At 35.5% G+C, this 16,461-nt stretch overlaps 1 protein-coding gene across 1 annotated transcript in view; it reads left to right on the top strand.

The window, feature by feature from the left end:
* Nucleotides 1-16,461, top strand: part of LOC148949806 (B-cell receptor CD22-like) — a 392,914-nt gene that overhangs the window by 253,538 nt on the left and 122,915 nt on the right. Inside the window, exon 7 of the mRNA XM_089093108.1 lies at nt 5,111-5,249. Coding sequence (XP_088949234.1) covers nt 5,111-5,249 — 139 coding nt within the window. The remainder of the gene's footprint in view (nt 1-5,110; nt 5,250-16,461) is intronic.

Below are 16,461 nucleotides of genomic sequence, written 5' to 3'. Positions count from 1 at the left end.
GGGCTGGTCCTTCCAGCTCAACTGCGTGTGCCCCTCGTCCCCAATTTGCTTTGATTTGCAAGAACCCATTTGCTTGAGTTCTTGATATAATTTTATGAGTCTCGAATACATTCCAAGATCTAGGGCAGCGGAAGCGATGAATACCATCGGAAAACTTGTTATGCTCAGTAGAAGACTTAGTAGTAGAAGACTTAGTGTTTATACTTGTGCTAACCGAGCTTAGTTTGTTTTAGTGAAGCTCATTTGTCCAGTTTCTTAGGGTTGTCATTTGAGCTGTGATTATCGAGATGATTACTGAAACGTACCAATAAATATCTCAGAAACTAGTTATTTTTTTTTCGTTGGTTGCTTTACTTAGTGCTTTTTACTAATAACTCGGTAGTAACAGTTTTTCTGACTGTTGCTTTACAGTTTTCTCTTCAAATACCCAAAGGCCTGGGTTTAATACCAATAAAGTTGGATTCTAAGTAAATTCGGGAAAAAGGGATCTTTGTTTCTTCCGGATTCTTTCGTGTCAAAGCAGCAGATTTTTTTTTTTTTTTTTTTTTTTAGTACAATTAAGAATCCGAGATCCAAGGGTGCGTCTTGGCACAGCCACTAAACAGAAAAGCAGGTATGATAAAAGGGAAAGGGACGTGTGAAGACGTTATAAAAGGCTACTTTTACCGCTGGTCAAGCCATATTGAATAGGGCTGCGAAGCGTGACGTCAATTCTTGGGCGGGAAATTCAAATAACAATGAAACGTGGATGCGTAGACACGTTTTTTTGGAACTTTGGCCAATTGTTTTGGCCTAAAATATTTGTCGTAGATCCTACTAATCCACCAGAACGTTTTCACGTCGAAATAATGCTAGGAATATTGACAATCAGTTGTTAGTTACAACTAGAAACCACGTTTCACGGTACTTTGAATTTCGCACCTTGCTTTTTACGTCATTACCGCGCAGCCCTATGTTGTATAACTTAAAAACCGTATTCCGGGACTTTTTTTGAAATTTCGGGATTTTTTTTTGAAGAAAAATCGGAATTTTATTTTTGAGCGGGTGGCAACGCCGCATGTGTAATAGGAAAAAGTGACACCATCAGTGCCATCGTAGGGTTACCTAGTTTTTGCATGGATATCAAAAACTTCCAGTCCTCCGTTCTTCTTCTTTAGGTACATATCAGTTGTTTTCAGTCTTGGGGGCTCTTTTCCTTGCCAAATAAACCTGTAAATGATTTTTTCCAAGTTTTAAAAGATCGCTTTTGAAGGTGCTGAAATATTCGACAGATACCGAATAACAGGCAAGCTGTATATATTTACATATTGCGCCCCTATTGGAATATGCCTCCGGCGTGCCTCCGGAGGCGTGCCTCCGGCGTGCCTCATGCCTCCAGGTGTCTCTCAAAATGCCCAGTTGTTACCCCTCGATTTCAGCACGAGCCCAGACACTTGAGACTCATAAATTTCTGTTGGTAACGATTAACAGCCTGTAGTTGTCTATCTTGCACTAACCAACTCAGCATGGGGTATAGCACGGTTTGTGAATACCTAACACCTAAGCTACTGCTAGACTATTTAAATGCCATTGCAAATCTGAAAGGGAATTCTTTCTTGGGTGAATTTATATATTCTATTTGTTGACGTTCTGCTCAAAGAGTGTAGCAAACTGCCAAAAATGAAATCGTGCTGTTCAAAATCATAGATAGAAATAGATATAAGGTTCTGCTCAAAATCATGGAAGATAAAAATGGATAGATGTTCTGCTCAAAATCGTAGAAGATAGAAATGGATAGATGTTCTTCTCAAAATCATGGGTGATGGAAATGGATAAATGTTCTGCTCAAAATTATGGAAGATAGAAATGGATAGATTTTCTGCTCAAAATCATGGAAAATAGAAATGGTAAATTTTCTGTTCAAAATCATGGAAAATAGAAATGGATAGATGTTCTACTCAAAATCATGGAAGATAGAATTGGATAAATATTCTGCTCAAAATCAGTGGAGATAGAAATGGCTAGATGTACTACTCAAAATTATGGAAGACCGGACTCTTCGTGCCTTTGGAGTAAAGCAAGTTTGAAAAGGATGTTTTATATATAAATGAAGTACAAAAATAATTGAAACTACTACTACTAACAACTCACTGCACCACCAAGCCACCTGAGGCCAACATTGCTACGCACGCTCCTTCTCCATCCAAACCTATTTAAAGCCTCCCTCTTTACACCCTCCCATGGAGTTTCAAGTTCTCTTAAATCATTCTTTATGACGTCCTCCCACCCCAGACGAGGACAACCTGCTTTCCGTTTAGCCCTAGACGGTTGGTCGAAAAGAACAATCTTCGTCAATCTGTCATCCTTCATCCGCTCAACGTGCCTTAGCCATCTCAACCTTTCTTTCATTATAGCCCTAGAAAGCTGTATTGAACCACATTTTTCGTAGAGCCTATTGTTTGATATACGGTCAGTCATCCGGGAACCCAGAACAATCCTTAAGCAATTTCTCTGGAATACATCTAGCAAATCTTCATCCGCTTTTTGAAGCGGATGAAGATTTCTTGTAATCTTTAGAAAATTATTAAGCTGCTATTTTCTTTATTAATTCATGATAAACTGCAATCTACCAGCCATGACCACCCTATTAACAAGAAACACAACCCACCTCAGGCTGATTACAAGGCCGCACGGTAAAATTTAATGCTGGCCAGCCATTATTGCTTATGGACTCAAATCCAAGAATTAACTCAAATTTAAAAGGTAGCCTTATTCATTAACCCTTTCCTAGAAGCTTAAAACATTTTCCAACTCAATAGCTCAAGCTTCTGGAGAAAAAAAGACATTCCAAGTGTCGAATTACTTTTATTTTAAATTTATTTTAATTACAGTTTATTTTAATAATTTTTTTTTATAATTATTAAAAATTACAATTTATTTTAATTATTTCAATTAATTTATTTTAATTACAGGATAAATTGAAATTTTAGGTTACCTTTACAACATGTTAAACCCATTAATTTGAGTTATGCCTATTATAGCCGTATTTGGTTCATAGCTTCGTATTTGGATTTTTTTCAAATTTATTTAAATCCGTGGTTCAAAGACCTGGTCTTACGTAAATATTATAAACATAGCTACAATCTACGGCAGAGGATAAATCTTTCACCCTTAGTAATAGTTTACTGCATGTTTGCTTTCCGTGACCAAAAACCCAAAGATAGGAAAAATTAAGACTCTTTATTGTTTTTATTTCAAAAACTTCTGCGAAAAAGAAGTTTTTCAAAGAATTTTGTTTTCAAAAAAAGCCAAATGCTGAAGTTTGACTTTGTATCCCAAATCCTTAAGAACGACTGCAGAACCACAAAGGCCATTGACTTTAAGAGCTTAAGAAATTTTAGAGTAGCAAGTGAAAAGTTAAGGTGTGGGCAACTCCTCTCATTTATGGAATAATCTCTGTTCGTTTTAAGTTTTAATGTTGCTCCTTATTTTTTTTATTGAGTTTTTACTGAAATTAAAACAAATAGTACAGATTAAACATAAAGATAATAGATGCTGATATTGACGAAGACATAAATCCTAAAACAGTTAAAAATAAAAATGAATACAAAGTGAAACTTAAACAAAACAGAAATTACTACAAATGGGAGTAGGGCTATTCCCCTCCCCCTAAGCCTTCTAAAGAGTGTTGCGCCATTGTATTTTATCGAAAATTATACGTATTTTGGACAGTGTATTATACGTATCTAGTCAATGAAGTATTATCTCTTATCTCAGTGCAGAGGCGTCGTTTGGGAGGGGTGGGGCAAGGGGAGGGGCAGTTTTCCCCTCCAATAATTTGGAGAAAATATTATTATATAGTCCATGCCTATTGACTCTTTAGATGTGGACTCCTCTTGCCCCCCTCCAATAAAAATGTTGGAGCTAAGCCCCTGCCTCACCTTGGTTTAATTTGTCATAAAATCGACGAAAAATAAACTCTAGAATCAAATCACCATAATAAACAATATGAATGGAAAGAACTAATAAGGTAAACTGAATGTTTAATATATGACGATAATAATTAATGCAAATTTCTGCAATTTAAGATTCAAGATTTTATTGAACAGTATTTTTCGATTTTTCAATATTATAATTGTAACAGCGAAAAATTTAAAATATTTTTGGCTTCATTAAAGAGCAAATAAGCCACCTGCCCTTAGAAGATTAAGGAGGGGGAGGGAGCCCAACTTCTATTTGTAGTAATTTCTGTTCGTTTTAAGAGTGACTTTATTTTAACTTCTAGTAGGAGTTATTTGTTCATCTGTACAGGGGTGGATCCAGGCAAGAGCGGATCCAGGATTTTTTTCTTGGGGGGGGGGACAAAATAGGTTGATCCAATAACTTGCGTTAGGAGCAAGTTTAATTAAAGTAAAATTGCGTTAATTAAGTAAATTACACTATTTTAAACTACGTTAGACGGGGCGCGTGGGCACTCGTCCCCCCTGGATCCGCCACTGCATCTGTATTAGTATCTGTTATTTTTATGCTTGATATTTTAGTTTCGGTTCGTTTTGAGTTTTCATTTATTCATTAATGGTAATTTCTGACCGTAATAAGTTTGAGTTATTAAATTTATTTATTTTTGCTCGTCTCATGTTCCATAGGAAAGCACCCTTTTGGTCAAACAGTTTTTTAAATTAATCTATTTTCGTTTTTATTACCAAAGCTTAATTAGTCGTTAATGTTACTAATATTTTTTTGTATATTCATTTTGATGATCAAGATATATTATGCAGATATACTCTTTTGACAACTTGGATGCAGCTATTGTCTTTTGATTTAGTTGAGTATCCTTTCAGCATTCTCAGGAAATTTGTACTTTATACCCTTAGTCGTTCCTGGGATATTGCAGACACATTTCTTGTTAACCAGGATGCACACAATGTCTGTTTTACACCCTTAGCCGTTCCTAAGATTTTCAACAATTCCCCCTTTTCTATAATGAAACATATGTTTAAACACTTTTTCTTTCGCCTTATTTACAGCCCTTGATGTAAAGTATGCGGGAGTCTCATTTTTTTGAAAAATATTCAATTAAAAATCAGGTTAGCCGAGTAAATGACATGGTTTGTGATTTTAATTTTCTTAGGAAGAAAATGGACAAACAGTAAGCCGACTGAAGTTTATACCCCAGTGGGAAGACAATGAGAAAAACATCGAATGTCGAGCATCGAACATGTCAATGGATGATGAAACGCTTGAGGATATTTTGGAACTTACTGTATATTGTATTTTTTTTTTTTTTTGCTTTTTCCCTTTAGTGTAAAAAGATAAATTCCTCTAATGGAGACACAAATTTTTCAGAATATTATTGTCACTTAAATGTCACAGATTTTTGTGATAAATATTTACCTTGTTTGCCGTTTTACCTGGAGGTTAGCCACTTTCTAGTTCATATTTTACTAGCTCTTAGTTTTTAGGGTGGCGCCTCCTTCAATAGCGCATTACAACTTAGTTTTAACTTCTATGGCAATGTTTGTAAATATGATTTTACAGCTTTTTGAAATTATGTAGCCTTTAGAAGGTATGATATTCATCAATGATATTGTTTAGTTATGCTCAACATGATATTCATTTTTGTTATTGGCTTGAAATTTCAGTAACGACTTTCCAGTCCAGCCATTGTAAAAAAAATGTTTTAGTTAATCCTTCTCTTTTAGACAGATTTATGTCAGAGAAAACATTATCAATATTTTAAGTATATGAATAGTTATGTATTATTATATATCTAGAAAAAGAAAAAAATATATAAACAAGCATTATTTAGCAGACTTGTAGTTAACAAGTTTAAATATCCCCATGCACCAGCTTGGGTTAAAATCAAACGTTGTCTGCAAAATAATTGATAAAATATTACCTTTTAAATTAATATTAGGTTAAATAATAAATATGTCGTAATATTAGCTTAATAATATTAGCCTAAGAGTAGTAATCATAAAACTTGCGAATTTTCATGTTGTAACGTAACCAAGCAAGATAATAAAATTAGTCTAATCTTAGAATTAGTCTAATCTTAGAATAAAATTAGTCTAATCTTAGAATTAGTCTAATCTTAGAACAAAATTAGTCTTATCTTAGACAATAAAATAAGTCTAAAATTAGGCTCCGTTAGCAGCCCAGGGAATCCATCTTGATAAAATATTACCCTTTAAATTAATTTTATTAAAATTATGGCATGCACAAACCTTGGTATTTTACGAGAGCTTTTACATATTTTTCCTAGGTTAATTCTAAGAATCATGTCACTGTTTAATTTATTTATACGTCTTCTATTTCCTAAATAAACGAATGTCTACTTTCCTGTCTTTCATCAAACCACTTTTAAATGCTTATCTTAAAGCTGTAAATCTTATTCAGGAAATAAATCGTTTAGCAACTAAACTGTTGCTTGATCTCAAAATGCTTTCTATTCTTTACTTTGAATCTTTCACTTTTATTCAGTTTCATGCTATTCAGCTGTATTCATCGGTGACCTTGCTAGGTCTCTGATATTTATCTCCTATCTATCTGTAGTCGAGTTATTGCCTCATTAGCTCATAAAATATATATGAATTCTTCTTGCTCCTATCGTAAGATCTTACTTTAATCCTGTAGTTGCATCTCTTGTTATATGGAATATCCTCTCTGATTCAGCTCGAGATTGCCACTCCTTTCGCACTTTCAAAAGACTTAAAAGTCTGTTGGTGTCTTTGTAATTTCTGTTCATTATTATTCTAAATTTTTCTGTGTTATTCTTATATTATAAAATGCGCAATAATTGAATACATATTTATTTATCTGTAATTTTCTAAAAAACGGCACCATTTTTGTCTGAAAACAGTCATACTACCATTTTCCGGTGTTAAAATCGACTTTGATAAATCCTGAATTTGGAAAAGCTACTTTCCCCCTCCCAGTCCCCATAAAACTTGACATTAATCGTCTGCTGACTGAAATTAGAGACCCCTGGATACTAAAAACCTGGAGCAGAAGTGATAGAAATTTCAAAACGCAATTTGTTTGTTAACAACGCAGTTGGATCCAAGCTTTTAGAGAAGAATATTCCTGTTTTATAGCTGTTGAGCTAGTTTCGAATCCTCAATTGCTTTGCCTTAAATACTACGCATTGTGGCCGAAAAACTACATTAAAATTTGTATACCAGAAAAATGAGCCTCGCTCAGTGATTATTGATTGTTTGTTAATATTGCTCGTAAAAAGATGATTGTTTGTTCTCAGGTGTGAATAAACGGTCTAGATCGGTCAAGACTTTGGGGAAAATTGTTTTTTTCTTGGGGGTGGGGGGGGGGGAATTAAATTTAGGAAAAGTATTTTTCGTATGAATGACATCTCAAATACCTAGACATTAAATGCACAAATGTTTTTACTTCTCACAGCGAATAAGATAAAATGAAATTTAAGCTGTTTTATAAAAATTATTAAAAATAACTGTCCTCCATTTCGCCGAGCAAAGCTCGGTACCCTGATAAAATTGCTTATAGTTCTGTTGACGTATACTGTTTGGCTTTCAAATAGTTTTTTTTTTTGTTATTTTTTCCTTGCGTCAGATTTATCGAAGCTGGTCTATTTTGGATCAGTAACTGTAATAAATTCTCATAAATAGCTTATGTATTTCCTACTTTCTCCCTCTTTCACTTTCTCTCTCTTTCTTTCTTTGTTTTAGTTAGGGTTTGAACAGAATGTGTGTTTTCCCCTTCCTCTATAGGCCATAAAAACTAATACAAACTATAATGCCTTGTATTTTTTGTTCTGATCTCTATCATAATTGCCCCTTTAGAGGCAACCTGATAAGAATAACACTAGCCCATAGTAGCTGAAAATTTAAAAATGCGTTAAAAATTCTTATATGAGGAAGAATTGTTTTCTAAGGCGGATTACGAATTGGTAACTAACATTTCGATTAGCCTTAATGATAAAAGTTCGTAGCAGAAACAGATTTATGGGAATTTAGAAAAACAGCCTGAAACTCCACAAAAATTTTGTCAGATTGAAATAAAAACTCCACCACTGGAACCTTCATAGCCGGAAACCCTGCACAGGAGAATTATAGTCCCTACTCTTGAGTAACAAGGAATATAACTTTTTCGCATAGGACGCAGTGATGTGTCTCCTTTTTGTTTTTCTGTCCTTTTTTTTCGTGGCCGCCAGTGGAGTGCTAAAACGTCGCAGAGATGTGTTTAACCCTTTTATACACGATTTTTTCCCCGAAGAGAAAGATCTGAAATCTTGTTGGATTGATGATACATAACTTTTAGCTGAACCTGTTGTGGCAGACCTGTTTTTTTTTTGCAGTGTTCTTGATCGGAGAGACTGTACTTCACTTGATCAAAATCGGCTATATTTTAGGCAGAAAGGATACAAAAGATATATGCTGAATGAGCATACAACTAATCACTTAGCGTGAAATTCTTCAAAACAATCACGCCCATTGACAGTATAGAAAGGAATTTTGCATTTTGAACACATTTTGTGAGTCCTTATAACGCAAAGGGAGTTTTTGCAACGGTTCTGCTTATCGGTCTTTTCTAGCCAATTAGCCGTCTGGTCAAACCAATCGCTTCCACTGGGGCACATGAAAATCCTGTTCCTTTTCTTAGACGGCTCCCTAAGATCTTCCCCTATTTTGTTAGAGTCCAAGCCATATAAAATCCTTATTTTTGCCTGGAACAGCAGCGTGGGCGAGAGCCCGTGCAACGTCAAGACGAAAGGAAAGTAGGTCAGGGCTTTTTTTGTTGATTTTCAGTCGATCACAATCACTCGTGCATTCTAGCCCTGCCTTACAAACAGCAACATCCGCCACGTGGAAAATAATTCTTAAGGTCCTCTTTTTTGATTGGACAAAAGCTGGTCAATTTTGTCGACTCCACCTATACTTCTGTTGTACTCTTTAACAATCTGTGGTCGTTCGATTTCTTCCTTTTCTTTGTAGCCTTTGACCATCTGTTTACTTTGCTGACCTCACCTCCAACCATATATGTTGAAGCTAGCTGCACGTTACTGTTATCCAGCCAGCGTGCCCAGACGAATTCAACTTTACTCCCCCCCCCCCCCAACTACTTTAGAAAAACTTCCCCTTCCTGTATTTTTTAATGTCTTTCTCAGTGTTGAGTCACGCACTTCGGATCCTATCCGCCTGATAGTACCCATGCAAAGAACTACTTTTTCATTCAACTCTAGAGGAAGGTCGATTGAAGTGAAGAAATTGTCACAATACACTTTTTTGTATGGCTAAGGATTGATTGCAATCATTAGCTGGAGGACTATACCAGCTCCCAGACCATATTTTCTAAAGCCTTCCAAGATTTGTATATTCTTCTCTTGGTACACTTCAAAATTCAGTACGGTATCACCCAAAATACATAAGAGAAAAACCTTGATACCCCATGGGCAAGGTTTACCTTGTACATATTGTTTTATTTCAAGATTGCCAGCATGCGATACCATCTGCTCGTCCTCCGTTGACAGATTTTCCATTTGTGGTAGTTGACGCACTCGTGTCAAGACCGTATCAACTGCTGGTCGAACTTTCCATAAACGGTAGTTCGGATTCCTATCATTCAAGTTGTCAACAACAAGGAAGGGCGTCCATAGACACTGGAAACTATTTATATTCATGACGTCAGTAATAAAGGGTATCCTAGTGGTTGGAGATCAAAACATTTTGCATCTCGGGAACTTGAAGATACCCTCTGCAAGTTGTATGCCAGTGAGTCTCTTGATCTCTTCTGAAGTGGTACCAATACTCACTCCTTTTTTCTGTACAGAGTAAAAGTTTGTGTAGCTGGCATAAAATCTCTTCTCATAAAATTCTTCAAGAAAATACTTATCAAATTAAACAATCGGGCCAAGGTCATCGTCGTTATCAGAGGCTGAGGCTGTTGTAGGAGGGTCTGAGATGTCATTGTTGGTAAGAAAGGGCCTCTTATGGTAACGGACGTTCCTTTTCCGTATTCCCCCGTTTATGAAGTGGGATGTCGTGTCTCAACATCTAAAATACCAGGATCTTGGGTTTCTTCATCTTCGGGAGTTTCGTCACCGTCAGCAGGCATGTATGCTTTTCCCTCCTCGCTATCAGATAGGTCCTCTATTTCAGACTGCTCACTATGAATCTCGTCCAAGATATCCCATATTTGATCTTCATATTGGATGCGCCAACTTTTTCTAGAAGGCCCTGGGAAAAGGAACTATTAGACAAGGACAAAAAAGAGCAATAAAAACCAGCTTATTGCTCTTTTTTCAACTAATCATCATACCAACAACAGTTAGTGTTTCATCTTCTGTTACACACTGTCATCAGCTGAGGACACAAAAAAGAAGACTGCAGAAGAAACTTGTTTGACATCTGCAATCTGCATCGTTTTAACGACGTGAAGATATATTCTTGAGCCCTCTAGATGTCCCACGGATCGTTCTTGTTGATCTGTCTCTTTTTAGTGAAAAATGTCAATTTACACTTTTCTCAAAGGAGTACACTCAACAACACCAGTGCTCCATGACCAAAAAAAGTCGCAGCCATTCGAGGAAGTTTTTTCTACTACTGTCAAAAAATTGAATTATTCATACTAAAAAAAGACAAGTGCATAAGATTCATACTAACTGAGTTATAAAATTTCAACTCTTACCTGGTTCAGGGCTTTTTTCTTTCATCTGACATAATAAATCAAGAAAAATTCCCAAAATTGTGTCGATACCAGGGCTAAAATAACGAAAATAATATGGCACGCACGACTGACCTGCTGTTGACATAGACAGGTACGATGCGGAAAACACAACGCGGTGCGTCTTCTGCACTGCATCGCCGCAGCGGTGAAACTTCAGACTCTGTTCACATCAAAAGTTGGATTTCTTAGATATCTCATTATTCCAAATTCCTGAAATTTACAAGGCCTATACATTCCTAATTTACCAAGATTTTTCAAACTATCTTCCAAATTTACCAGCATCTTTGCAGTTGGTAATTTTTTCTGCGTCTGAGTAAATACATTCAATTTTTTTTTAAAGTTTACCCTGTATGATCCCTGACATAGGACATTACATATTTCCCATACTTATGGCCCAGCTAGAATCCACAGTCTAGATCCACATAACCTAGGCTGGGCTATTAGAGTAAAATTATCAACTTAACATTTGCATTTGTCAAAAAGGTGTGAACACAGAATAGTCAAAACGATATCTCCCCCGTTCCTTTTGGTTGATTGTGAGCTTTGGTCACACTTTGGTGGATCGCTTGATGTTAAAATAGTCCAGTATACTGTTCACCTGTACAAATATATAAATATGTAAATATGAATATATAAATATATATAAATATGATTTATCACATGTATACTTAGAAAGTAAGAACAAATAACCCACTTATCTTTTGAAAACTTGCTTCTCTTGGGTAAGATGTCATATTTGAGTAGTCCCCCCCCCTAAATCCCTGTTTTTCTTCCATGCTATTCCAATTAAGAAAAAGTTGATGGCTTTTTCTTGTGTATCATATACAGTATACAGTACTTTAAATATTGAGAGTATAATAGAAGACCGAGAATGAATGCACATAAAAGTAAATATCCTTTATATCAAGTTTTTAGAATGTAATTTTGTTGTTTTATGGAAGAAATTGCTACAAAAGGTGGAAATAAATGTATGCAATCAAACTTTACCTCAACAATCTCGAACACGTTGACTTATCGAACAGTTCGTGGTAACGAACTGTAAGTAAGAAGCGACCCTGCTCAATAGTAACCGAACTCTAAAAAACAACATTTTGATACTAATAGATATATCAAAAGAATCAAATTTTTATGTTGATTTCAAATATCAAAAGTTAGGAGCCTGAGAAAATTTGCCTTATTTTTTGAAAAAGAGGGGAACACCCCCTAAAAGTCATAAAACCTTAATGAAAATCACACCATCAGATTCAGCGTATCAGAGAACCCCACAGTAGAGCTTTCAAGCTCCTATCTGCAAAAACGTGTAATTTTGTTTTTTTTTTTTTTTTGCCAGAAGAAAGATCACGGATGCGTGTTTATTTGTTTTTTTTTTCTTTTCCCCAGGGATGATCGTATCGACCCAATGGTCCTAGAATATTGCAGGAGATTTCATTCCAACGGAAATTATAAGTTCTAGTGCCCTTTTTAAGTGACCAAAAAAATGGAGGGCAACTAGGCCCCCTCCATCACTCATTTTTCCTGAAGTCTTCCGATTAAAACTTTGAGATAGCCATTTTGTTCAGAATGGTCGAAAAATATAATAACTATGTCTTTTAGGATGATTAATCCCCCATAGTCCCCAGGGGAAGGGATGCAAGTTAGGAAGTTTACATATAGTATTGGTTATTGGGAAGTATACAGACATTTTCAGGGAGGATTTTTTCTGGTAGGGGGGTGGGGGGGAGGTGGGTTTGGGGTTACTTAGGAGTGTCTTTCCACGGAGGAGTTTTTCATAGGGGAAGGGACATTGCTATGAAGGGGGCACTAGATTTGCCAGCATTATTAAAGAAAAAACGATCAGAAATCAAATATAAAAAACAAGTTTTTAAACTATAGGTAACGAGCAAAACTTAAAACGAACATAAATTATTACGTATATGATTCATTTTGCCCCCTAGTCTATACCTTGCTCTTTACGCTAAAGTTTTTTAATACTTTCATTCTTCTAAACAACGACCTTTGAGATTAAGAGGTCATTCTTAAAGAATTTGAACAAACTTTGAGCTTCAGCGTAAAGAGCGAGGTATTGACTAGGGGACAAAACCCCTAATATATTTAATAAAAATATGCGAATATGGAAGTTCGTTACGTAAGTTAATTCGTAAGTTACGTATATCTATTACTAATAAAAACTTTCATGAATAAAATTAAACAACTTTCGAGAAAGCCATTTAAACCAAAGATGGTAAAATTAATGTACAAACTTCGTTTTAATTATTCATGTACGGTGAGCCAAATTCAAAACCTGCATTAATTCAAAAATGTTCAGGAATTAAATAAAGAAAAAAAATTTTTTTAACTGAAAGTAAGGAGCGTCATAAAAACTTAAAATGAACAGAAATTATTCCGTGTATGAAAGGGGCTCTCCTCTCTTCAGCGCCTCGCTCCTTACGCTTAAGTTTGACTCTATTTCATAACTTATTTTTTTTAACAATAGAAAACTTTAGCGTAAAGAGCGAGGCGTTGAGGAGGGGACAGCTCCTTTCATATACGGAATAATTTCTGTTCGTTTTAAGTTTTAATTTCGCTCCTTACTTTCAGTTAAAAAAAAACTTAGTTTTTTTTTATTTAATTACCTTAAAGATTGAGAGCATAATAGAAGAACGAGAATGAATGCACATAAAAGTAAATATCCTTTATAACAAGTTTTTTGAATATAATATTTTTTTTGAATAAATTGCTACAAAAGGGTGAAATAAATGCGTGCAGTCAAACCTTACCTCAACAATCTCGAGCACGTTGACTTGTCAAACAGTTCGTTGTAACGAACTGTAAGTAAGGATCGACCCGGCTCAATAGTAACCGAAACTCTGAAAAAATGGAATTTTGATACCAATAGATATATTAAAAGAATAATAATTTTCAGCAAGTTCAGTCCTACCCATCAAAAGTTACGAGCCTGAGAAAATTTTCTCTATTTTTGAAAAAAAGGGAACACCCCCTAAAAGTCATAGAATGTTAATTAAAATCACATCATCAAATTCAGTCCATCAGAGAACCCTACTGTAGAGGTTTTAAGCTCCTTTCTGCACAAATGTGGAATTTTGTTTTGTTTTTTTGCCAGAAGAAAGATCACGGATGCGTGCTGATTTGTTTTTTAGTTGTTTTTTTCCAAGGGTGATCCTATCGACCCATTGGTCCTAGAATATCATGAGAGGGCTCATTCGAACCGAAATTAAAAGATCTAGTGCCTTTTTTAAGTGACCAAAAAACTGGAGGGCAACTGGCCCCCTCCCACATTCATTTTTTCCAAAAGTCACCAGATCAAAATTGTGAGATTGCCATTTTGTTCAAAATAGTCGAAATGTCTGATAACTATGTCTTTGAGGACGATGTAATCCTCCACAGTCCCCAGGGGAAGGGCTTCAAGTTATGAACTTTGCCCATTGTTTACATTCAATATTGATTATTGGTAAGTATACAAACGTTTTCAGGAGAGGATTTTTTCCGTGAGGGAGGTCGGGGGATTGGGTTAAGTGGGATGATCTTTCCATAGAGGAATTTTCATCAGGGAAGAGAATTTCCATGAAGGGGGCGCTGGATTTCCAAGCGTTATTTAAAAAACAATCGGAAATTGAAAAACACAAGTTTTTTCAACTGAAAGTAAGGAGTAACATTAAAACTTAAATCAAACAGAAACTATTACGTATATGAGGTGATCGTCCCCTAATCAATACTTCTCTATTTACGCTAAAATGTTTTTAGTAATTTCAAAAGAGCTATGTATTCTAATTATACGGCCTTTGTGTGCATTAGGCGCTTACTACTAACATCGTTATTATATGCCCTCAGGGCATAACTTAAAACCCTTTTCCTGAGGGTTGTGGGGGATTGTTCTCCTCAAAAACAAATTTTCTATATGGATATCAACTACGCTAAACAAAATGTCCATCTCGAAATTTTGATTGGATGTGTTTGGGGGAGTGATGGGCGTTGGGGGGGGGCTAGTTGCCCTCTACTCACTTTCGACCATTAAAAAGGGCACTAGCCACTCCAATTTCTAATCGAATGAGCCTTTTTCGAAGTTTCTACGACGACTCCTTCAATACGAAGTGCCCGGCTGTAGAAAAAAAAACACATTGTGCCCACATCGTTCTTTACTTATCGTTCTTCTTTACTGACTATGATTGTTCAAGACACATAAAGTTTTCAAACGCAATTTACTCAGCAGGCCTTAAACTTTTACAGTTGGGGAAGGGGGCAGTAGCCAAATTCTTATTTGTAGTGATTTTTTTTCGTTTTCAAGTTTGATTTGAATATTAAATTTAAGCTTTAATCGTTGAAAGATTTATTTATCTAATTATACCTGTCACTATCGTAAATTTTTTAGCTTTGACTGTTTATTTAATTACGGTTCGTTGCGGGTTTCATTTATTCTTTAATAGTAATTAAATAAAAAAAACAAGTTTTTTTTAACTGAAAGTAAGGAGCGACCTTAAAACATAAAACGAACAGAAATTATTCCGTATATGGAAGGGACTCTCCCCCCCCTCAATACCTCACTCTTTACGCTAAAGTTTTTTATTGTTTTAAAAAATAAAGTTGTGTGACAGATTCAAACCTTAGCGTAAACAGCGAAGTAATGAGAGGGGGGACAGCCCCTTTCATATATGGAATAATTTCTGTTCGTTTTAAGTTTTAATGTCGCTCCTTGCTTTCAGTTAAAAAAAAACTTACTTTTTTTATTTAATTTCTGAATGTTTTTGAATTAATGCAGCTTTGATTTTGGTTTACCGTACATGAATAATTAAAACGAAATTCGCACATTAATTTTCCTTTTTTTGGCTAAATGGCTTTCTCGAAATTTTTTTCTGACGTAACTTACGAATTAACTTACGTAACAAATTTCTATATTCGTATGTTTTATTATGTATATTAGGGAGTTTGCCCCCTAGTCGATACCTTGCTCTTTACGCTAAAGTTCGAATTTTGTTCGAATCACAAACCCTGAATCACTAAGGCAAGTTAATTAGAATAGATAGCTCTTTTGAAAGTACTAAAAAAAACTTTAGCGAAAAGGGCGAGGTATTGACTAGGGGGCAAACCCCCTCATATACGTAATAATTTCTGTTTGTTTTAAGTTTTAATGTTGCTCTTTACTTTCAGTTGAAAAAACTAGTTTTTTTAAATTTAATTTCTGATTGTTTTTTTAATAATGCTGGGAAATCAGGCATCCCTGATTATATGAAATGTCCCTTCCCCCAAGGAAACTTCCTCCATGGAAGGATCCTCCCCCTTAACCCCCTCCTCCAAGATCCCCCTCCCCCATCATAAGAAAATGCCTCCTGAAACGTCTTTAAACTTCCCATGAACCAATACTATTTGTAAACAATGGGCTAAGTTCATAACTTGCATCTCTTCCCCCAGGAACTGTGGGGGATTAAGTCATCCTCAAAGACATAATAAATAGATTTTGGCTATGCTGAACGTAATGGGTATCTCAAAATTTTGGTTTGGTGACTTTGTGAAAAAATGAGCGTGGGAGGGGCCAAGTTGCCTTCCAATTTTTTTGGTCACTTAAAAAGGGCACTAGAACTTTTAATTTCCGTTCAAATGAGCCCTCTTATTTGAAATCAGCATAAAATATGATTCTATTGATGTATCTATGGGTATCAAAATTCGGGTTTTTAGAGTTTTGGTTACTATTGAGCCGGGTTGCTCCTTGCTTACAGTTCGTTACCACGAACAGTTTGACTTCTGGTCGTTTTGAGCTGGAATTATTATAGAAATTTATTTCTGCTGATC

Source organism: Artemia sp. Qi Xiang Cuo, chromosome 8 (assembly GCF_049724085.1).
Source record: "Artemia sp. Qi Xiang Cuo chromosome 8, ASM4972408v1, whole genome shotgun sequence".
Taxonomy (NCBI): Eukaryota; Metazoa; Arthropoda; class Branchiopoda; order Anostraca; family Artemiidae; genus Artemia; species Artemia sp. Qi Xiang Cuo.
This window is presented reverse-complemented; position numbering and strand designations above follow the sequence as displayed.